This window comes from Megascapheus bottae, chromosome 13 (genome assembly GCF_031878675.1).
Source record: "Megascapheus bottae isolate mThoBot1 chromosome 13, mThoBot2.hap1, whole genome shotgun sequence".
In the NCBI taxonomy this organism is placed as follows: domain Eukaryota; kingdom Metazoa; phylum Chordata; class Mammalia; order Rodentia; family Geomyidae; genus Megascapheus; species Megascapheus bottae.
In genome coordinates this window covers 23,583,754-23,608,013 of record NC_143521.1, presented here as the reverse complement: position 1 = coordinate 23,608,013, position 24,260 = coordinate 23,583,754, and the positions used below count along the sequence as shown (strand labels likewise).

Sequence of the window (24,260 nt, the reverse complement as noted above, 5' to 3'; positions counted from 1 at the left end):
AGGTGCCTCACATCAAAACAATAATCACTTGAACAGGTATACATGATCCTTCCTTTTGTTTCAGCTTTTTTTCCTTAATTCAAGGTATTATGCTTGCTAAGCAGACATTCTACCTATTGAGCCACTTCTCTAGGTCCTTATAACTTTGTTATTTTCTTAACAGAGTTGTGCAATGCCACTCGTTCTCATGGCCAAACTGAACTTGTCACTTCCCATGTTGACAGTATAACAAGTATGGACCACCACACCCATCTTTGTACTTGCTGCGATAGTGTCTTGTGAACTTTGTGCTTAGGATGGTCTCTAACTAGAATCCTCTCAATTTCAGCTTCATTCCCTGGGATTACAGATGTAACCCACTGATACAACTTGTATGCGATCACTTAGAAAGGACTTGAAGAGGGCCTAGCATTCACTAAGACCTGGGTTTGATTCCTCTGTATCACGTACATAGAAAAAAGCCAGAAATGGTTCTGAGGCTCAAGTGGTAGAGCTCTGGCCTTGAGAAAGCCAAAGAATAATTCTCAGGCCCTGAGTTCAAGGCCCAGGACTGGCAAAAAAAAGAAAGAAAAGACTTGAAGCTAATTTTGACATTGTGATGCTCCTTACTTATAACATAGCCAGTTGGAAAAAAAATCAAAAGAAGAAGCAAATGAAAATTAAGATTTGGATACAAAACTCTACAAAGTGACAAATAAAGTATCCTCACATTATAATTTGGAGGGAAAAAAGAACAGGCAGTAGTCCAAATTAAAGCAGACAAATTCCATGGCTAGGTAGGCAATAGGAAAAAGATGGCCTGTCATAGTAAAACCTTCTTGAAGAAGTGCTACATAGACTTGGATATAAAGGATGGAACACTTAAGCCATCAGGTAGGTGAAGGCAAATGGATGAAGTAAAAGATGATACAGGAAAACTTCATTTCCCAATTTATACTTCTAAGTTTTCCTATAGTGTAGAAATAGGCCTTAAGGCCATCAATTTTTTTACATGATCTTATACTGACCTCAAATATATAATCAGTGATCATCCATGTGCCAATTTTACATACAACATATAAAAGGCATTAGTATTAGCAAATATTATGTAATTGTCAATCCCACTTCCAGTACACTGCAACTATTGATAACTCCCTCTATCTATGCCCAGATTTGAACAAAAAATACTTCATGTTTGCTTCATTTGCAGTAGCAAAGCCGGACATTTTAACAAACTTTTTTCATAACTACTAAGATTCCATGTGGGAAATCTAAATGCAAAATTTTGTGTCTTTTAAACTTCAGTGTATGCTTATTGCCTAACTTGCATTCTTTAAATTATTTATCTTAATTACCTTATGGATAAGGCGTGTATTCGTTTTCAAGTATAATGAACAAGAAGCTACTTGGGATGAGTCTGAGTCCTGTTCTTCATTACACTAGCATTTGAATTATATATTATAATATCCATTCCCTTAAGAATTCTTTTCTATCATTGTCCAAATAAAGAGCTTTTCTGCAGCCACTAATCGGTTCTTTCTTACCCAGTTCAGAATTACTTTAATCTTTATTGCTTTTCCATGCTTACTGTGGGCCTCTGAGCTTGTTATTTTATTCCCCTCCAGTAGGAAACAGACAAAAGATGGTTCTCATAAAACTCAGCATTATCAAAACCAAAGCAGAAATACATTTTCCCATTTGGAGATCATGAACAATACACACACACACACACACACACACACACACACACACACACACACACATTTTTTTTCCCCTTAGAGTGTGTCAGAGCAGAAAGAAGTGGCTTAAGACCTTTTCTGATTAAGCATGAGACATGAAGCCTGTCTGTATGCTACGCACTGAATAAACCAAAAGTAATATTTTGAAAGTTTATAACACTTTGTCTCAAAAAAATTAGTAAATAAGAAAAAATGAAAATACAGCAAAGAAGCCATCATGTTATTACATAACCAGTTTTTTTTTCCTTTCTGTCCTAGACAGAAACCAAGTCATTCTGCTTTTCAGCACAATTAGACTAAAGTCAATACCCTAAAGTTCTAAAATGAATTCATGATTATGAATGATCTTAATGGCCTCCAAGATTAACTTTGTAAATTATTTCAAGAAATTATTTGCTTTTTATCTGTATCTGGCTGTGATAAACATATATATATATATATATGACAAACAAAGTAAGAAATCCCCATAAGATTTGGAGGTGATGCCCCAGGGAGTCTAAAAACATCCCACTGTGGGCTCAGGGAAGTAAAAAAGACCCAGAGGGACAGTCTAGTTCCACCACCAACTCAAGGAGGCAGGTGTGTCTTAGGATTATCTCTAGAAATAGCCTATGGAAAAAAAGAGCAATGGTGGAATTTCTGAGATGCAAGCATATAATTCATTCTAAAAAAAACATCTACAACCATTATTTTTATTCTCCTAAGAAGCCTGGAAAGATAATTGCTAAAAAATTTCCAGGAAACAATGATGTAATTTAGCATACACTTCTGCTACATGGATTAATCAGAATTAGATGTTCCAGAAAGTGATGGAAATAACTCTAAGATAACTGAAGGAAGGAAAATATATCTTTAGTGTATTTATGGTGAAGCTGTGAATCTATAAACAAAAGACTGATTAGTTAGCAGGGTGCAGTGGCTCACACCTGTAATCCTGGCTACTCAGGAAGCTGAGATCTGAGGATCAATGTTCAAAGACAGCTTGGGCTCAAAAAGACTTGAGACTCTTATCTCCAATTAATCTCTAGAAAATAAGAAGTTGGGCTTGGCTCAAGGGTAGGGTAGCCTTGAGCTGAAGAGCTCAGAGACAGTGCCTAGGCCGAGTTCAAGCTAATGTAAAATTGGTCACTAAAGATATGCTGTTCATAGATTCATAAACAAAGTTAGCCCCAAATAAAATATTGGCATAGTTAAAAGTTTTGAGATACTCCACAATACAAACAAATTTGTTATGAAGTTCCAAAACAGAGAAGGAACTTTTAATACAAAGTGCTAAAATGAGGGAAGTCAGTTTGCAAAAGCTATATGACATGTAGTTTCTCCCATACCAATTGTGGAGAATTAGAAACTCTACAGAGAGTAAAAATCAATACTTAGGGATTGGGAAGAGGTAGAAGAAGGAATCAATAATAAGACAATTGAGAATTTTTAGGTTATGAAATTCTTCTGCAAGAGCCTTTAATAGTAGAAAAACATTAAAATACATTCTTCAAATCTACAGAATATATAAGTGTATTTTAACACATAGTATAAAACTGGTTTAGTAACAATGTATCCATATGGCTTTGTTAAATTTGATATTTCTTAATTTTACCAAAATATGTATGTCAATAGCTTCAGTTAATAGAAGCAATAGTAGTTATTATTAAAGCAATAACAGTATGTTGATAGAAATGCTAATAGTAAGAGAAATGGCTACCAGAATCTTGTGATGGTTTAACAAGAACATTTGTCCTACAAATTTATAAAAATAAATATTAAATGACAATGTTTAATTAAACTGAGTGCTAATAATGTTTATATTGTTAAACATGAGATGAAAACAAAAACAAGAAATAGGTTACAATGAAATATATCATAAAATCTCAGTATCTTTCTGATCCCTGGAACTTCTAAAATTCTAGTTAAGGGAATTATCTATAATTTTAGAGAGTTCCTTAAGTATTTGAAGCTGAAAATGTCTGGGAATCTCAACATGAATCTTTTTCAAAGGCTGTTCTGGATGAAAAGTGTATTTGATCAAATAAGCAATGAAATTTAAAATTGAGATTAACTACTCATATTTTATACCAATTCATTTTCAACTCAGTCTGTTTTTTTTTCCTGTGTGGATTTGTTTTGCTTTACAAAAAACTGGTTCTGAGGGGAAAAATCTAAAAACTTCCTTCATTATTACTGATTTTATTTGAAGTGAAATGAGAATGTGACATCCACACTGCATGTTAAAATATGAACTTTAAATTATTCCCAAACTTCACTGAATAGCTATACATCAAACAGGTATTTTAGTGGTTATTCCTTTTAACAACCAAAACATTATTTTCTGGATACACATTTAACTTACAATGCAGGTTTTTATCAGACATCATTTTTTTTCTGTTTTTTAATAGTCTGTATATCCCATGGTTCATTAAGGATATTATTTCAGTTTGTCTTAGAAATAGACTATGAAATAGATCAATATAATAGTTATCCTTCCCATTTGGCAGACTAGAAAATAGAGATTTAGAAAGCTTTATCTTTCCAAATTATGTGCAGCAACCCATTAATATAGCTAGGAATTAAATTACTATTTCCTATCAATTGTATGTTTAAATCTAAAATCACATCTATATCCACATATCCACATACACACATACATATACACTGCATCACTGGAAAAACATTGATGACTGTTTCCTGTCACAGTCAACTTAAGACCCTTTATCACAACTCATACACAGTCCCTCAGCATTTGGCAAATATATTCAGAAAATTTCCAATTCCATGGACATAAAGTTTGCCGTTACATATGCAGGTCATGTCTTAGGGAAAACTGAACAGGAACTTACCCCATTTTTTGGGAAAGCAATCCATCCAAGGTCCCCCATGACAGTGCGTGAATCCAATAAATTCACTGAAAGAGAAAGCATATGAATAATTAAAGGAATAATAATGTTTTCCTAGATGAATAATGTTATTAAAATTGCATATTTTTTAAATAAATAAAAGTTAGGCTATGTTTTTGTGATTAAAGATATGAAAAGTAAAATTTATAGAAACCATTATTGGGATGAAATATTATTATTGTATTTGAATTTAGTCTTTGCCATATGCTAAAAAGACACTACTAAGCCGCATCACCAACAAAAGCAAATTTTAACAAGCACTTGAATAACAATTGCAATAAAAATGCATAAACAAGCCAGGTGCAGGTGATTCATGTCTATAATCCTAGCTACTTAGGAGACAGAGATATGTGAATCAGGTTCAAAGCCGTACTACATAGGAAAATCCATGAGACTCATTTCCAATAATTCACTAAAAATATAGTTGTGGATCAAGTTGGTAGAGTGCTAGCCTTGAGAACAAAAGCTCAGAGACAATGCCCATGCCCTGAATTCAAACCCCAGTACTAACAACAAAAAGTGGGAGAAAGGAGACAAATAATGAGAAAAGGAAATAAAAATGAAAGATCACACACCAGGCACTAGTGACTCCCATCTAAGTCCTAGCTACTCAGGAAACTGAGACCTGAGGGTTTTTAGTTCATTGCCTACCAGGGAAGAAAAATGTAAGCCTCTTGTTTCCAGTTTACAAGCTAAAAGTTAGAACTGGATATGAAGCCTCAAACAATAGATGTGAACCCTGAGCAAAAGAGTAAGTGAGGAATTTTGAAATTCCTATATTGGTATACTAAAAAAAAAATTTTAAAGATCGATATCAATAGATAAGAGAGATAGATCAATAGATCAATAAAAAAATCCTGTACAACTCTGTGTAAAGAAACTCAGTCTTGGGATTCAGCTACAGCTATAAAATTGTAGCTAAACATACTTTATTTTCTTCAGGAAAGCTATTTTGAAGCAATTAACAAATAATTTACATTAAATAGCAATAAACTATTCCCAAGCTTGTAACATTTTTGTGATATTAACCAAAATCTATTATCCAAATTGCAAATTTAATTAAGAAATAAATCAACAAACTCTTAACCAAGACAAGGAAATGGCAAAATACTGGAGGTTTGTTGCTATAATTAAGAGTTCACTGCATTTTTCCAAGATCTCTATACTTAGACGTCGCCAGAATGAATTGTCAGTTATATAATGTTTGGAAATCCTTAGATACTTGGCAATCTCTATGATAGAGATGAACAACATCAACATAAAGGAAAACTAAAAATAGTATGCAAATACACACACACACACACACACACACACACACACACACACACACACACACACTTACATATGCTCCTGCAAAGATCAAACTAAATTAATAGGTATGGTCTAGTGGTGTGCTTTACATAACATACATGCAGATGTGTTGGACTCTTTAGAAACTTTTGGTTTTATCTCACATAGATGTTTCTGGACCACTGAAGCACTTTAAATAAGCATGACTTTTCCTAGTCAGAGAGACTGAAGCTCCATAAATGTCAAGAGACATTCAATGAAATATCATTGTATTTAAGAGAAAAATAATATCTGCAATTGTAATAGCAGCTAATATGCTGGGAAACCTACTATCACACTTTGAGAATAATGTAAGACTAAAATGACTAAGATTAATAAATTCATGCCTGAAACTAGAATTTCATATAGCTTGTAAAATTTAGGCTAGTATAACTTCTATTATCCTTCATTTTATTTCATAATGGTATAAACTAATTAGAAAAACATACATTTGTAATGCAATTTATTAACTAGTTAATAATATAAAATAGATTTGTCTAGAACATACAGACTTATGCTAATTATCACATATACATGAGGTTATTGTTAAAATTATTTTCTTACTATCATGCATAAAAATATGTGTTCTATACTGTTTCTATCATTTTCTAGGCTACTCATATTATATTGGCTTTATGGAATAATGAAATCATTTGTGGAACTGTTTAGAAATTAATAGACTTAAAATGACTATTTAAAACAACAACAGAGAAAACAAAATATCTAAAAATTGCTTTTAGCCAAAGACTATGGAGATCTGGATTGCCAACCATGCCACTGCTGCTTATTTTCAGTCAGATTTATACTTAGTTTTTAACTCTATTGTTAGCTTTTCTGGTTTCCATGGGAATAAGGCTACATTAAATATAAATGTCCTTGTCCTCATTTTAGGATTTCTGGGGCAGGAGGGCTCTGTCTAGACAGGACTAAATACCAAGGGAGTGCAAACTCAAATTGTTATGTTTATTCACTTTAATGAATCATGGGATGAAGGCTTGATACTGAGTAGCAATGTACCTGTAGAAGAGATGAATTAGAACAAATTAGCAAACTGAGACAGCAATCAAATAGAACTAAATCCTGGAGTAGCAAACTGAAGCACATTGGAATTTTCAGGAATCTATAAAGAGCCTGTGAGAAAAAAAAAAACAAAAAACAGTATTCCTTGTAGGCCTCTTAAAATGTGGATTTGAAATATTCACTTTTACTAACAGAATTCTAATGGCTTTTCAAAATATGTCTGTCCTCACTTGAATTAGCCTTAATCTACCTTTTTTTTTCCAAAAGAGATAGGATTAAATGGATAACCTCAAAACATTGGCTTAGCTATTAATATACATTATTAGAGATTTTAATATTGACTTATGTTACAAAGTATAAGAAAGTAGATGTAATAATAATCTATATTTATATAACTGTCCAAATTCTTTAATAGGGTAGATGAGAATGCTTAAAGAAAAAAAAAATATATATATATATATGCCACTTCTCACTACTGCCTAAATTCCCTTTGGTCCTAGAAATGTGATTTCAATGAGTTCACAATGCAAAGAATATGCATACCATTCCTGAATCTGAAATAGAGGGTAAAATTAATCATTCAAGATTATTTTCAGATTACTGCACTATAATTTTATCATTTCAAAACAGAATAAATAGTTTAGATTTGAAACAAATTCTCTGGTGCTTCAGAGGAAATACGTAAAGTTTAGTATACTTTTTTTTTCTTTTTCCAGTAATAGGGCTTGAATTCAAGGCCTAAGTGGTGTCCCTGAGCTTTTGCTCAAGGTTAGTACTACCACTTAGAGTCATAGCTGCAATCTCCATTTTGGGGTGGTTACTAGGAGATAAGAGTCTCAGGGAATTTCTTGCCCAGATTGGCTTCAAATCACAGCCCTCAGATCTCAGTCTCCTAAATAGCTATGATTATAGGTATGAGCCAGCACTTGGTTATAAATTTAAAATATATGAATATCTTTCATTTAATTATATGAAAGGACAAAAACAAAAACAACAGCCAACAACAAAATGAAACTAAAATTGTTTTGTTACCCAGGGCTTAGGAAATATGTTTTATCCTTTCTGAATTTCTCCTATTTACTTGTCTGTTTTTCAGGAACTATCATATTCAGGAAGCCTCCAGTGATCCTCTCTTCTCTAAACTAGAATGAGTACGTGTTCCTAAATATTTTATTAGCACCCAGGTTTTAGCTCTAAACTGTGAGCTTTATTATTTTCTTAAAAAATAATATTCCAAGTGACTCATGTTTATGAACCCAGTCTGAATGTTAATATCTGAGTAACTGTCCAGCAAAACAATTATCTGGTCAATGTGGAGATGAAAAGGGTGTTTCTGAAACTGTGTATACCAGTGGATTTCAATAAGGACTCTTAATAGAACCTGGAAATGTTTTTTATTGTAAAATCCTTGGAAAGAAGTAAGGGAGGTACTTGCAACTGGCAGTAAATGGGAAAACAAAAGCTAATCTGGAGACTAAGCATTCTGCAATGCACAAAATAAAAGGTATTCAGGAAATAATTGTGTAACCCACATTTCACTAGTGTTAAAGATGAAGAACCCTGTGGATACACAGATACACTTAAATTGTCTGTCTTTTCATGTTTCTTTGTGTGGCACATCATTACCACTGTTTTTTGTTGTTGTTGTTTGTTTGTTTGTTTCTTGTTCTTTCAGTGGAAGTGAATATATTTGGAAGTGACCCTTATGGAGGAAATAATACATTCATCTTAGTTTGGAAAGAATAGCACAGACTTTTAACCGCACATTTCCCCTAAACTATTATTTAAGAAACTAGTGTACTTATTGCTGAATATTTATAGATGTCCATGTTTATACTTTAATAATTTCTTACTGTGCATGATGGCATTTATGAAGAGCATTATATCTCTGATGCTATTAATGCTATTTTTTCCCTGACTAGTTACCCAAAAATGTGAAGTTACTTAGAAAAAGTAAATAATGAATAGACCAAATCCACATAAATGTGAATTTTCAGAAGTTCATTTCCCAGTTTTATTAACAAATTTGTTGAAAAGGAAGGACTGCCAGTAATAAAGTACAATCATTAAGTGTCTTCTGTGCTACAATTACAGTAATTAAATTGTTCTGAACAGTATATATGCTGGTTGTAAATTGCAATGAATATACGATGAGTATTGATCTTCATTGTACAACTTAATTAAAACTTGTCCAAGAGAAGCCACTAATGAATATAATTAGAGGAAATGTTTGATACCACAGTTATCTAGAAGACATTAATTAGATATCTGAAATTTTGTGGAAAAATGTTTTTATTCTATTATTGATATTTTAAACTGGAGCCACATGATTATACTGAGAGACAGCCTTCAAGGTCATATGTCCCTGGCTATCAAACATATAATTATGATAAAGATGGGCAAATAGATTGGCATCCTAACAGTAATTAAGAAGACTGTTTCTCCAGGAGAAATAACTCCACAGGGGTCAATGAGTATATAATCTATTGCAAATTCCTAAAGTTAATATGCAAGAGGAAAATAACTCACTAACACAGGACCTTCAATAAGTAAATGTCACATAACTGTTGGGCAAATAAATAATAGCCTTCAATGAAAGCCAATTCTAAATGCTCATAAATGTGTTTTAATTGTATTACCATGGATTGATCCTATCAATGTTTTGTTGAACAAGAAATGTGTTTAAAGAATTTACTGTAAGAAAAATAGTCAAAATATTACTCTGATGTTTTAATCAGTTCTAAAAAAACTAAACAAACTGATTAAGATATATAGGCATAAGAAAACAACTAAGATCACAGTGTTGTACAGTATAACAATAAAAGACTAACTGTAGTTAATATAACTCACAAATGCTCTTTGCGTCCATAATTTCCAAACACTAAGACTTGACTATTCTGCCTTGTTAACATTAATCACTAAGGTCAGGACAACATAATGGCTTTACCAGGAGAGAGAAAGACATTGGAGTGATTGTGTTTCTCAGACTGCCAAGAATGAAAAAAGAGACTAAGGACATTTAATTGCATTACAGTTGTGGACAAGGGCTGGAGAACATGCAGGAGCAGTAGGTACTATAAGACATATTTTACACTTGTACCACTTCTGTTTCCACCATGGTCTCCACATTAATTAATGCTATTATTGTGGAGATAGACCTCTACTGTACTTAAGAGGAGAATGTATCTTTGGGTAATAACAGATAGGTTGAACATTATCTTTCTCTGAAGACATGGAATCAAAGTTCTAGCTGGTATAATAAACGTTTGACTTTCTGTGAGGGGATTAGATTTGAATTAGGGCCTTGCACTCACTCTGTGTATTTGTGCAGTGGGCACACTACCATCTTTGTCATACCTTTAGAACAGTTGGCTATTTTGGAGATGGAATCGTTGAGACTTTTCTCTGAGCCTGGCTTTGAACCATTATCCTTCATATATCATCCTCTGAGGAAGCAGCCTTACAAGTGTGAGTTACCAGTACCCAGATTACAGAAGACTTATGATAACTGCTTGGTAAAGACTTCCACTTAACAATATCATAGATATCGGATTCAATTACAACACACATTTAATCTGTAAAAACTCAAACTCATAGCCTTTATCTGTAGTTCCATTCTTCACCATGTGGTTCTCTCGTGCCTCTGGGATAAATTTAACAATTCAACAACTGCTTCAGGCAACAAAGAACAATTAACGAAATGTTTGAAGGGAAAAAAGACATGTTTCTCAATGCAAAACCCAACTTACAAATTTGGTTAAAAAGTTTTATTATTAATTTAAAGGCATTATGTAGATTTCTGGCATCTCTTGCCTTGATGTGAAGGCAAGGCAAGCAGGAACGTTTCTACGGAAATGAATGGCAGAACAGAAGTTCTTTCACAGATTCTACCAACACCTATACATAGAAACAATAAAGAGAAAAAATTTATTGAATGCTCATTCTGTCAGGTGTTTAATGAGGAAATTATATATGCTCTTTCATATAATCATTTCAACATGCCTATAAAACCCAAGAATGCTGCCAGGTTGCAGTCCAGTGAAAATCCCCAGACATGGAAGAAGAAGCAAGCAAAAGCAGTAACTGAGATCTCAGGACCAGCCATGAGTCATACTGTAGCTCACTTTTGCACATAAGATCTATACACACATCATTCTTCAATGGCCGCATATTTCCCTGGGTCTCCAAAGGCCATGAATTAAATCCTAACACACATGGTTTTTCCTTATTTCTATATAAACTATGGCTACAAAAACAATATTTGGGAAAAATAAACAAAAAAACTTGTTCAATTTAGCATTAAATGCCAACTTTTCTAAAAATTTTATGGTGAAGTAATTAATTCTCTTGTACATCAATAGCAATATTTTGTAAGTGTTTTATTAAAATATATTTGATTACAATTAGTATTTCTTTCCAGTGAAGTAATTAATTCTCTTGTACATCAATAGCAATATATTCTAAGTCTTTTATTAAAATATATTTGATTACAATTAGTATTTCTTTCCAGTGAGTTATATGTTTATATATTCTTTAAAACAAGAATTATTGAGTATGATGCTATCACCTATATCTAGTCCCTCACATTCTTCAAACCACTATATACTATCTACATAAGCCCTACTTGCGTCTTCACTCATTTGATAGAGTGTTGGGCATGAGATTCTCATCCCATTATTGGAGTAAAAAATCCCTAACTAGTTTCTCAGTAAAAAGGCAAAATATCTGAAAATTTCTTCAAAATAGTAGATAAAATAGAATGACTATCATTCCTTTATTTCAGAAATCTTACAATTACATATTATTTCTTTTAAGAAAGTCCTTCCAATATTTACATTATTTCGTCTCTAGTTTCATTCTAGCTTTTTCACTCTTTCATTTTCATATTTTAAACCAATAATCTTTTGATTCCAGTTATTAATAGTTTCAGTAGTATAATTTAGTTCTTTCCAATGATCTTTAAAGGGTTTCTGCAAGTGAAGAGTCTTTATAATTTTTTTAAAAGTACTATTTCTTATCTGGTACCTTGTATAGACATTTATTTGTTTATTTGAAATAGGGAAGAAAAGAGGGAAAGCAAGATGATTGGGAGGGGTGGAGGAAGGGGGACAAAAATATGAGAAATGGTATCAAGGTTTGAGAAGTAATGTCTCCATTACCTGATGAATAAACTGTAACCCCTCTATACATTATTCTGACAATAAAATACAATAAAAAGTATTGCTAAAGAAAAAAGTTCTGACACTTTGGAAATATCTGGTTATGGATGCATTTCCTGGAAGAGACATACTAATCTAGAAAAAATAGGGAAGTTCAGCAAAAGAGCAAAATTCACAGGTTGAGGTCAACAAAAGGAACAGGAAACAAGAACCAAAGAATTGCTCATCCTTCTAAACTCAAAATTTACCTCTCTTGAGGGCTTGTTTACATGTGGTAAACACTGATTTTTTTACTGGCTTATCAGGGGAATAATACACTTGCTGAGGGTAACATCCAAACTAGTACAAATATGATATAGTCATAGATGAAAAGCAAATTTTTCATTCCAGAATCTTCTTCATCTATTATGACTCAAAACTCTAAAACTTCCAAAACTGTATTCATAGAAGAACTACAAAGCCATTTACAACAGTCACTTGAACTCTCTGGTTCCTATCTCTAAGAAATTCTAAAATGGATTTTTATTTATATGTCCATTTTAATTGTCATAGACTGCACTTTGTTGAATGCCAAGAAAAATTAGTGTCTTTTTTTCCACCTACTCAATTTTTTTTATTTCTGATCTTTTTGTTCCACAATAATTTTCAATATAAACAAAGGATTTGAAAAAGACAGAAAAAGATAAAATGACTTCTCCCACTTAAGGATTAACAGAATTAATACTTTGAAAATGTCTATGGGCTGGGAGTCTGGCCTTGTGGTAAAGTGCTTGCCTGGCATTCACAAAGACTGAGGTTTTGATTCCTCAGTACCACATACATAACATAAGCTGAAAGTGGTGCTGAGGGTCAAGTAGAAGAGCTCTAGCCTTGAGAAAGCTCAAGGACACCACTCAGGCCCTGATTTCAAGCCCTAGGACTGGCAAAAGAAAAAAAAAAGAAAAAGAAAATGTCCATACTTCATAAAGCCTCCTATTCAATGTCATACCTATCAAATTCAATGTCATACCTACCAAAGCCTCAATGTCATTCTTCACAGAAATAACCCCCAAATTTATTTGGAATTATTAAAGTGATCAAATCTTGAGCAAAGGGGGTGGCTCTGGTTTTACTGTTATACTGGATACCAGAAGCTGAAAAGAACTTCCATGTTCATGGATTGGCAGGATCCATTTGATGAAAATAGCTCGTGCTACTGAAAGCATCTACCAACGCAAAGTAATTCCCATCAAACTCCCAATATTATTTTTTGCTGGAGCAGAAAATAATCCATGATATCTCTTCGTTGTTGTTTATGTGGTACTAAGGAATTGAACCCAGGGCTTCCTCCATGTTAAGCACCACTGTACTACTAAGGCAATTCTATTTTTTTATGAAAACATAAAACCCTGAAAAGCAAAAGTACTCCTGAGCAACAAGAACAACAAGGGAAATATCACCACCCTGGACTTCCAATTATGTAATGGAGACACAGTAACAAAACCAGCATTACTCATAAGCTCACAAGATAGAAAAGAAGAACTAGGATTAAAAAAAAGAAGAAGAAGCTTCAAACAAGGGAGAATGTAACACTGTTCAACAAAAAAAGTGTACTCATTACCTTACTAACTTTAGTTCCCCTGCATATTACCTTTACAATAAAATAAAATTAAATTACAAAAACAAGCTTCAACTATGAGTTTTCAACAAAGGAGGCAAAAATCACACATCGGAAAGAAGATAGCCTCTTCAACAAATCATGCAGATAAAAGTGTCTGTTTTCTTGAAGGATGCTGAAACTTGACTCCTATCACTTGGCTTGTGCAAAACTAATTACAAGGAGATGAAAGAACAAACCTGAAACATGAAATCTATTATGGGAAAACTCTGGAAGTTATAGACATGAGTAATTACTTCCTGAAAATATTCCAATTGCCTAGAAACCAAGAACAACAATTAACAAATAAGACTAAACCAAATTTGTATAATCCCATGTTACATGGCAAAAGAGCAAATTACCTGGAAGAGGCAACCCGCAGAATGGGAAAATATTTTCACCACCTGTTCAGCAAAGTATTGACATACAGAATATAAAAACAGTTCAAAACTTGTATGGAAAACAAACAAATATTTCAAGAAATAAATGGTCAAGTGAATTTGAAATTTAGTACTCAAGAAATGTAATAAAAATAGTAAATAAAAAGGATGGAGGAGGGGCTGGGAGTTTTGCCTAGTCATAGAGTTTTTGCATGAAGACCCAGGTGACAGGGGATCAATTCCTCTGTACCACATATATAGAAAAAAGCCAGAAGTGATGCTGTGCCTCAAGTGGTACAGGTCTAGCCTTAGGAAAACCCAAGGATAGTACCCATACCCTGAGCCCAAGCCCAGGACTAGCAAAAAATAAATAAAAAGGGTGAAGGAGACTGAGATCTGAGGATTGTGGTTCAAAGCCAACCAGGGCATGAAAGTCTGTGAGACTCTTATCTCCAATTTACCACCAAAAAACTGGAAGTGGCACTGTGGCTCAAAGTGGTAAAATGCTAGCTTTAGCTGAAGAGCTCTGGGACAGCGCCCAATCCAGAGTTCAAGGCCCACAACCAAAAAAAGAAAAAAATAAAGTGGTTAATAGATACATGAAAAACTGTTCAGAACTCTTTTCTTTTTCCTTTTTTTTTTTTTTTTGCCAGTCCTGAGCTTGAGCTCAGGGCCTGAGCACTGTCCTTGAGAAAGGCTAGAGCTCTACCGCTTGAGCCTCAGCACCACTTCCGGGCTGCATTGTACCTATGTGGTACCAAGGAATTGAACCCGGGTCTTAGTGCATGCTAGGCAAGCACTTTAACCACTAGGCCAAACTCCCAGCCCACTGTTCAGCACTCTTAAACATAAAACAAAATACAAATGAAAATCAACTAAAATTAAATCTCACTCTATGTAGAATGACAATTATCAAGAAAACACATAAATCCTGGCTAGGATTGCAAAGGAAAACAGAGCTCTCATGAAGTTTCCTCAGAAAAGCACAAATAGATCAACTTTATGATTCTAGCATACCACTGTTAATACCACTATTGGCCACATATGCGAAAATGTGTAAATCCATACAAGAAAAGTAAATTTATTCTCAACTTTATTGTAGAGCTCTTTGACAATAAGCTGTGTAATGAGCTAAGATGCTCAACAACATGTGAGTGGTTAACCTTATGGCTCATTTAAACTACAGATAGTAGTCAGTCATAAATACAAATGAAATCATGTCATTTGCAGAAATATAGAAGGCATCAAATTAAGTCAGATAGCCAAAGCTCAGAAAGCTAAATATGATATGTTTTCATTTATATGTGATAGCTAGCTTGAAAGGCATCTTCATGTATATATATATATATACATATATATGTACGTGTGTGTGCATGTGCATATATATTCACATATATCCATATATATGTATGTATTTGCTCTCATTATAACATTGTTTGGGGCCATAAGAGGTGACAGAAATAAAAGAGGGACCATGTTTTTACCGTATTTGAGTTTGTTACCTGGTATATTGTATTATATATACCTGTATTTGTTTATTAGAAATAGGTAAGGGAAGGGAGGAAACCAAGATGATTGGGAGGGGTTGGGAGGAGGGAAATGTGGATAAAAACATAAGAAGGCATATCAATGTGGGAGAAGTAATGCACCTACTACCTGATGAATGTAACTGTAACCCCTCTATACATTATCCTGACAATAAAAAAATTGCATAAAATTTGAAAAAATAAAAGAGGGAGAATGTATAATTTTGAAATACTGACACTATGTATCATAAAATGACAGAGGGAATCTTATGGGGACCAGGAAAGAGAAAGCAACTGAGAAGGTAGCTCTAAGCAAAACAAAATAAATGTATCGATGAAATACCATGGCGACAATCTTTTTAATACAGCCACTCAGACATGCATATTCACAAAGAATAACAGGAAACTATAGCTATTTTTGAGAGGTCATGGATCAAAGACCAAAGGAATAGGTGAATGGGAGATTAATATTGTCCAAGTAGTTTATTTGAATGTATGAAAACAGAGAAATGGAGATAAGGGAGAACAAGAGAGGTGAGTTTGATCAGTATGTATTACAGATATTTTGGGAAATATCCCAATGAAACAGCCCTGTGCAGGTAAAGCTTCCAAATTAAAAAACAGACAAGCAAACAAAATCAGTACACTTCAAAAATAAAGCAATGAGTTGTTTTTGTTGTTGTTGTTTTTTGTTGTTTTTGCCAGTTCTGGGGCTTGAACTCAGGGCACCATCCTTGGGTTTTTCCTCAAGGCCTCAAGGCTAGAGCTCTACCACTCGAGCTGCAGCACCACTTCTGGCTTTTTTTTCTGTGTATATAGTACCCAGGAATCGAACACAGGGCTTCATGCATGGTAGGCAAGCACTCTACCACTAGGCTAAACTCCCAGCCCTGTTTTCTTATTTTTAAGAGCAAGCCAATACTACAGAAAATAAGAAGCTGAACAACTTTCATGTCACAGCATAACCTTATTTACCACCTTGTTAGTCATAAAATATCATATATAATGCTATTATATGAAGCTACTTCTTTCTAAAACAAAATATTAGATTGATAACTTTAGGTAAACACATGAATTCACAACTAACTACTACATTGCACAGAGAATATTTGTGGCATTGACTTTGCTGCCATGTGACCATAAAGAATTTTTTTATTTATTTATTTGCTTACATATATATTTTGCCAGTCTGGGGCTTGAACTCATGGCCTAGGTACTCTCTATGAGCTTCTTTTGCTCCAGAGTAACAATCTACCACTTTAGCACAGCACTAGCTCTGGCTTTTTCTGTGTACCTTATTGGAGAAAAGAGTCCCATGAATTTCTGTTTGGGCTGGTTTTGCTCTGTCTCCTGTCTAGCTAGGACTACCCATGCAAGCAACTATTTTGAAAAGCCTAATTCTTTTATCTCTAACATCAATAACTAACACTAACACAATTGTATGTTTCAAAATATACATCACATTTTTCCTGACAGCAGCATAGAATTTCATTGTGTACAAATACCACATCTTGTTGATCCAGTCATCAACTCAGGGACATCTAGGTTGATTCCATATCTTTGCTATGGTGAATAATGCTGCAATGAACATTGTTGTGCTAATGGATTTTGTATGCCCTAGTTTCTGGATGGTTGGGTAAATGCCAAGTAGTGGAATTGCTGGGTCATAGGGGAGCTCTATGTTTAGCCTTTTGAGGCACTGCCATACTGCTTTCCATAGTGGTTGAACTAGTTTGCACTCCCACCAACAGTGTAGTAGTGATCCCTCCTGGCCACATCCCCTCCAGCATCTGTTGTTATTAGTTTTCCTGATCCTGGCCATTCTAACTGGAGTGAGGTGGAATCTTAGCGTTGTTTTGATTTGCATTTCTTTTATGACCAGAGATGTTGAGCATTTCTTCATGTGTCTATAGGCCAGAAAAAACGACATCGCCCCATTTCTTAGGAAATGGAAAGACTTAGAAAAAATCATATTAAGTGAAGTAAGCCAGACTCAAAGGAACTTAGGCTCAATGGTTTCCCTCATTTGTCATAATCAGTAGAAACCTTGGGCTCTACTAGCAGAGATTTGCAATAGAGCAAAACCTTGATACATAAGACCATATAGTATGAAGCTAATTGAAAGGACCTCTAGGATATTGAAACAAAAGCCATATAATGAATGATTGTTTTCCTTAATGTACTATGTTATCTCTCATCTCTTTTGCTGTCCCTTGGTTATCTCATATTGTTACAGTATCTCACTTTGTTATCTGATATATTGGATATATTTGTATTTGATTATTTGAAATTGGATAGGGAAGGGGGAAAACCAAGACAGGGGGGTGGGGAGGAGGATAATGGGGACCAAGATATGTGAAAGGGTATCAATGTATGTGAATTAATGCACCTTCTATCTGGCGAACATAATGTAACCCTTTTATTAATTACAATAAAAATATTAAAAAAAAGAAATGAAAGACAAAAAATATACATCATGTTACTTAGTTCTAATAATGAATCTCTCATACGCTATGTATCACATAAGGAAACTGAACTTTAACAAAGGAAATTGAAGCTGAGCAGAGTTAAATGTGCCAATAGCTCAAAGTCCCATTACTAATAAACTTACTGCATTCTAAACATTATGGATTCTAAACCAAAGCTTTTTTATTTCTCGCTTTCTGCCACCACTGTGTCACACTTGGCCCAAAGCTGAATTGCTGAACAAAGAGATTCACTCCTCTGAAATGTCCAGGTTCAAGTTCCATGAATCTTGCAAAATTAGTGAATTATGGATAGTAGGCTATAGTAAGCCAGCTTCTATCACAATATCCTTTACTCTATGGAAATAAGATTTTTAAAAAACTTCATCTACAGAAATCTAAACAGAATAGACATTAGATTTCCCCTGAGGGAACTGGAGTTCAGTATTACATTTTCAACAACTAAGTTGTAGAAACCAAAGAGTAAGCAACAAAATAATGATGGACCCTCTTTCCTTAATTTTTTTAAATATTTCCTACCCATTATGCATTAAGCACATGAATGGTGGGGGGAAATAGAGCATGCACTTGTCCAACTATTCCTGATGCTTAAAAGTCAAAAAGCAAATTAAAACGCACTATTAGAATAGAATAGAAAATGTACACAAAGTCCATTATTTGTTTTGAATGAATCCTTTCTGCCAGACCCTAATTAGCCCCAATCCTTGATGGAAATATATCAAATCTCAGTATAGTCTGAATCATCATTAGCTTGCTAGCCTGGGAGGGAGAGTAAATGATGATAAGATCAGAATAGTGCTAAAATAGGCAGAAACTTCCAGAATGTGATGGCATTTTCAACATCCAGGCAATGGCATTTTCGACAAATAAGCTAATAATTGGTTAATTCAGTAGTTCTTTTTATAAAATGAGAGGTGACCCAAGTTTTGCTGACAACTTGAGTCATTATGTGCATGTTAGTCTTGCAACATTGTCAGGATTTAACTCAGTTCTACATAATGATTCTTTCTTTGTTATTTAGGAAAAAAAGAAAAAGAAACTACAAGTGAATTTGAGGATAATATTTGTTTGAAAGCTGATCAAGATATAAAAACACAAGAAGAAATACTAACAAAGCACAGTAAATGTTGCACCTAGTAATTTCAGGTATTGGATTATTAGCAAATTTCATACTCATACCCAATTACATCTTAAAATAGCTACCACACTTGATCTTAGCCAAAAGGCAGAGAAGTGATGATCTAAATTTCTTGATTCCATCCTGGGAACTATTCTGAATAGAAATAAAACTATTATGCAACATTGTTCTGGGACAGAACATTTGAAGAAACACTTCATGGATACATAATTCTTTACTAGCCATTAGTCTACTCTAAGCCCAGTTCAATAGTTACTTTTGTTCCTATTCCTTCTAGCCTCTTAGCATCCTTATAAACCAACTTAAGGACAAAAATTAAAATATGCTAAGTATTTGCATCAAAATAGCATTTCTGTGGCTTAAATCTTAATGTTAGATATTCATGAAAATAAGCAATGAGAACTTTCAGCCAGGTGCCTTTAACTCATTTTAAATATAAACTTTGAATTATGAAAAAATAGTTGCCAACATGCATGATAACTTTTTAAGCCATTCTACTAAAACGCAATGACTTTTGAATTTCAAGACATAAAATCAATGACATAGTAATCATTTTGCCTAGCTAATCTGTTACCTTCAATTTAATTATACTCAACAAAATAAGCACAGTTTGCTACTTGTCATCTGTCTGATACCATGGTCAGAACAACTTTAGGATTATTATCCAGACATTGTCTCTCCTCTTTTACCGGAATCTCACTGGTACGTTGTGTGACAAAGTGTGTTAGACAATGTATCATGACTGATTTCTAGGAAATAATCATAATTGTGTTTCTATGATCTTTGTTTAAAGCCAGCATCCATTGGCCTTAGTGACCTTTGAATTTGGTCATCTTTTTACAGAGTTCTGCCCAGGGAGTTATAAATGTAAATTTGTTCAAGTTTTTTTTTGTCTGAACTGCAGAAATAAATGCCACCCACACTGGTTTTAGGCTTTTATCTTTCCCTTCTTCCTTGCTCTGAATTGAATTCCATATTCTCAGATATAACAGATCCCTTGTAATATTGAAGTAGCACACCTGAGAGCAGAGTAAGAAGATGACAGATTTCTGTCATGACACCTCTAAGCTACTGAAACTAAGTCACAAGACACCTAGCCACAAACTCTTTCCCAAACATTTTTCAAACTAACTGTCTGCTAGTCTACTTTGTGACATTTTTTTCTGTTATATGACAGCAGCATACTATAATCCTATAGAGTGGAAACAGTATATAAATAATTGAGAACCATTAAAGTGTGATGGAATATGATGTGTATAATGAAGATTCATTTATAAACAGTATTTATGGAATTGCTACTTAAGTGCCAAGAATTGTTCAAAGCTCTAAGGACATATCAGTGAATGAAACAGAAAGTACCCTCCTGATTGTTCAGCCACTCAAATGCTAGGCCCTAAGAGTACTCTTAAGTTTTGTATTATCTGTGAAATAATCCACTAATATGCCAACTCTCAATCTCTTAGCATAGGATTATCTCTTCCAACAGCATGCTGCTCCCATCACCATAGGCTACAGATTCAATCAGTCATAGACTGTGCCCTGCAAAACTCTGAGTAAGAAAAACACTGATTGTCTCATATATTTGTTATAGTAATGAAATACTGACTAAAAAAATCCCAATAGTTTTGTAGGATTGTTGATGGTGGTGGTGGCTGTTTGTTTTGTTTTATTAAATGTGGTATTTGTGTCCCTCACACTGTAATTGACTGCAGTTAATCTTTAAATATTTTATTGTTATTATCAAGGTGATGTAAGAGGGGTTAAAGTTACATGAATCAGATAAAGAGCATATTTATTTCTGGACAATGTCATCTTTCCTTCACTATCTCCCAGTTTTTCCTTCCCATTATCATCCACAGTTTGTATAGTTCATTTCCAATATAGCGTCTCATATGTGACACTGCTATGTTTGTTCACTCTTTGTCCCTCCATTTCTGTGTCCCGCTTGCCCTCCAAAAGACAAATAAATGAATAACTAAGACAAAGTAAAAGAAAAAAAACATTAACGAAGGGGAAAAACTCTTCATTTTCTGTAGTTAATTTGAATAAGTATTATTTTAATGGTCTCATCCATATAAACATTGTGCATCTGTCCTCCTCTCCTAAGAATATATAGTATATTTTTAAAATTTAAATCCATTAGTATTTCTTGTAAAACCTCCAATGTCAGGACATTAGGTAAAACCTACAAGACTTGGCATTTTAGAAATGTCTCCTTCACTGGGCCGTGAGCTTGGCCTAGTGGTAGAGTGCTTGCCTAGTACACAGGAAGACTGGGGTTTGATTCCTCGGTACCACATACATAGGAAAAAGCCAGAGTGGTGCTGTGGTGCAGGTGGTAGAGTTCTAGCCTTGAGAAAGCCCAAGGGCAGTGCTCAGGTCCTGAGCTCAAGGCCCAGGCCTGGTGAAAAAAAAAAAAGAAAAAGGAAATTTTCCTTCATTAATCCATCAACTGAATATTCTACCCACTTAAGATTAAACCACATTAAAATTTGACTACTCTTTGGTTCCATAAGTTAATTCCACCTGTTCCACAGTTGGATTGCTGTGGCAATAGCAAATTACAGTAAAGATTTCTAAAGGTGAAATTTTGATCTTTAAATTGCTGTGATTGTAGACTGGCATCAGGCCCAGTCCACACATTCTATTCTGAGTATTTCTGTTTTTAAGCAAGGGTTCATATACACAAACAGAACTCATAATTAAAAATGTTCCTGAAACTAATGACTCCCCTATTGTAGAAGTCTAGATTTCATTGGAAATGCTTTAATACATTTTGTTTCAATAGGTTTAGGTGGGATTTGAATTGGTGTATTTAACAATATTCTCAGTTTGGCTCTCAGGAGCACCTGGATAGGGAAACATCAGATCAAAGTAAAGTATAACAAGTTTTTAACTTAATATTGGATATGTTTGTAAAATTAATATTTTGTGACATGTTTACTCATGATATTATGATATCATCCTAGTTTCTAGACACTTCTTTCATGTCTTAATGCCGAGATCCTCAAGCAAAGCTCCTAATTGACCTAGAAATTCTAAAGACAGAAGCAGGTAAAGAAATGTAAAAGGCAAAAAGCACAGCCTGGGAAAACTCTGTTATTAACTGCTGTGATGTTTGTTTCCTTTTCAATTAGAATTGCTGCTATAAAAAGAGTGAGATGAAAGAGAAAGAAAGAGAGGGAGAGGAAAGGAGGGAGGAAGGAAGAGAGGAAAGGAGGGAGAGGGAAAGAAAAGAAGGAAGAATAGGGAGTGAGCTTTAAACACAGCTGTCCTTGGCTTGCCATGATATAATATAACCCAAGATAAAAATCAGTTCTTCATTATTTGAATTTTTACTTTTAAAATTATATTATTGTAGTGATGTGTAGAGTGGTTACAGTTACATTCATAAGGTAGCAAGTACACTATTTCTTGAACATTGTTGACCCTTCCTATGATTTCCCCCACTTTCCTTCCCTTCCCCATTCCCTCCCAAGTTGTAGAGTTCATTTCAACCTTATTGTCTTGTGAATATCACTGTTACACTGGTTCATCCTTTGTCCTTTGTCTCATCATCTTGCTTTTCCCCCTTCCCTGATTGAAATAAGCAAATAAATATATATGCAATACACCGGATACCAAAATTAGCTACAGCAGCAACAGAGGATGAAACCATAAATGAGAATAAAAAAGAAAAATAATGAGTAAAGAAATAACTTCACATAGTACATTAAAAACAACAACCACAAGGATAAATCTCTTGTTTGCCTATCCTGCAGTTCACTCCCCTCATTTGTAATAATTAGTATGCGTCTAGGACTTTCCTAGCAGAGGAGGAGCACAATAGCTCAAAAGCTATGTGCATATGGCCATTATCTGAATGTTTTCAGCATTTTTGTAGCATCCTTCAATACTCCAAACTGGATGTCATTAATTGCTTATAAATTCACAGAAAAAAAAAATAGTATACTGTTGAATTGTCAGATTTTCTACCAGTAAAGAAGAGCAGTAATACTGAAAGCTTATACCTAAAATTTATATATAATCATTTTAGCATTAATGATGGTAAGATATCCTAACTACATGTTTTCATAGTTCCTTGAATACATTATCCTTACAAAGCATAAGATTTTTAGAAAACATGAGGCCTTCCTTGAAAAACAGGAGTAAATAGGCCCAGGAGTTTGGCCTAGTGGTAGAGTGCTTGCCTAGTATGCATGAAGGCCCGGGTTCAATTCCTTGGTACCACACACATAGAAAAAAGCCAGAAGTGGTGCTAAGGCTCAAGTGGTAGAGCTCTAGCCTTGAGAAAGCCCAAGGACAGTGCTCAGGCCCTGAGCTCAAGCCTAGGACTGGCAAAAAAAAAAAAATAGGAGTAAATAAAATACAGATAAAGAGATCTGGATATATGCCACATCCAGCACAGTGAGTGAAGCCAAGAGCTTGAGCATAATACTTGTACTGTGTTCTGTGCACTACTGCAAATCACTGAACTTGTTGGATTTTTTCCAAAACTCAATTCCTGTCTACAGAATACAATAAAAATACAAAATTCAGAGGGTTGTTGTTAGAATTAAAGAATAAAATTGTTATATCTCCATAGAAGTTATGAAAGATGCTGGTGAAAGGACTCAGTTAAAATAAGACTCATTGTTCTGTAGAATCTCTCTGATATTTATATGTATTTGTTATTTTTCATAATAAATAAATTTCCTTGTTTTCCTTGGATGGACAGCTAATTAAATATATCTCCAGTAAATGAAAATTTTAATTAAGGCACTAATTTGACAGGCACCAGTGACTTATGCTTGCTATCCTAGGTGCTTAAGACGCTGAGATCTGAAGATTGCAAGCCTGGACAGGAAAGTCTGTGAGACTCCTACCTCCAATTAACCATCAAAAAGCTAGAAGTGGAACTATTGCTCAAGTAATAGATTAGTAGCCTACACACATGCACACACACACACACACACACACACACACACACACACACACAAC

General features: G+C 34.2%; 1 protein-coding gene across 6 annotated transcripts in view; it reads right to left on the bottom strand.

Annotated features, from left to right (window-relative positions):
- Positions 1-24,260, bottom strand: part of Epha5 (EPH receptor A5) — a 286,938-nt gene that overhangs the window by 249,449 nt on the left and 13,229 nt on the right. For all 6 annotated transcript variants that reach the window (XM_090343502.1, XM_090343504.1, XM_090343505.1 and 3 more), the window contains exon 2: positions 4,550-4,614. In XM_090343502.1, the coding sequence (XP_090199628.1) occupies positions 4,550-4,614 (65 nt within the window). The remainder of the gene's footprint in view (positions 1-4,549; positions 4,615-24,260) is intronic.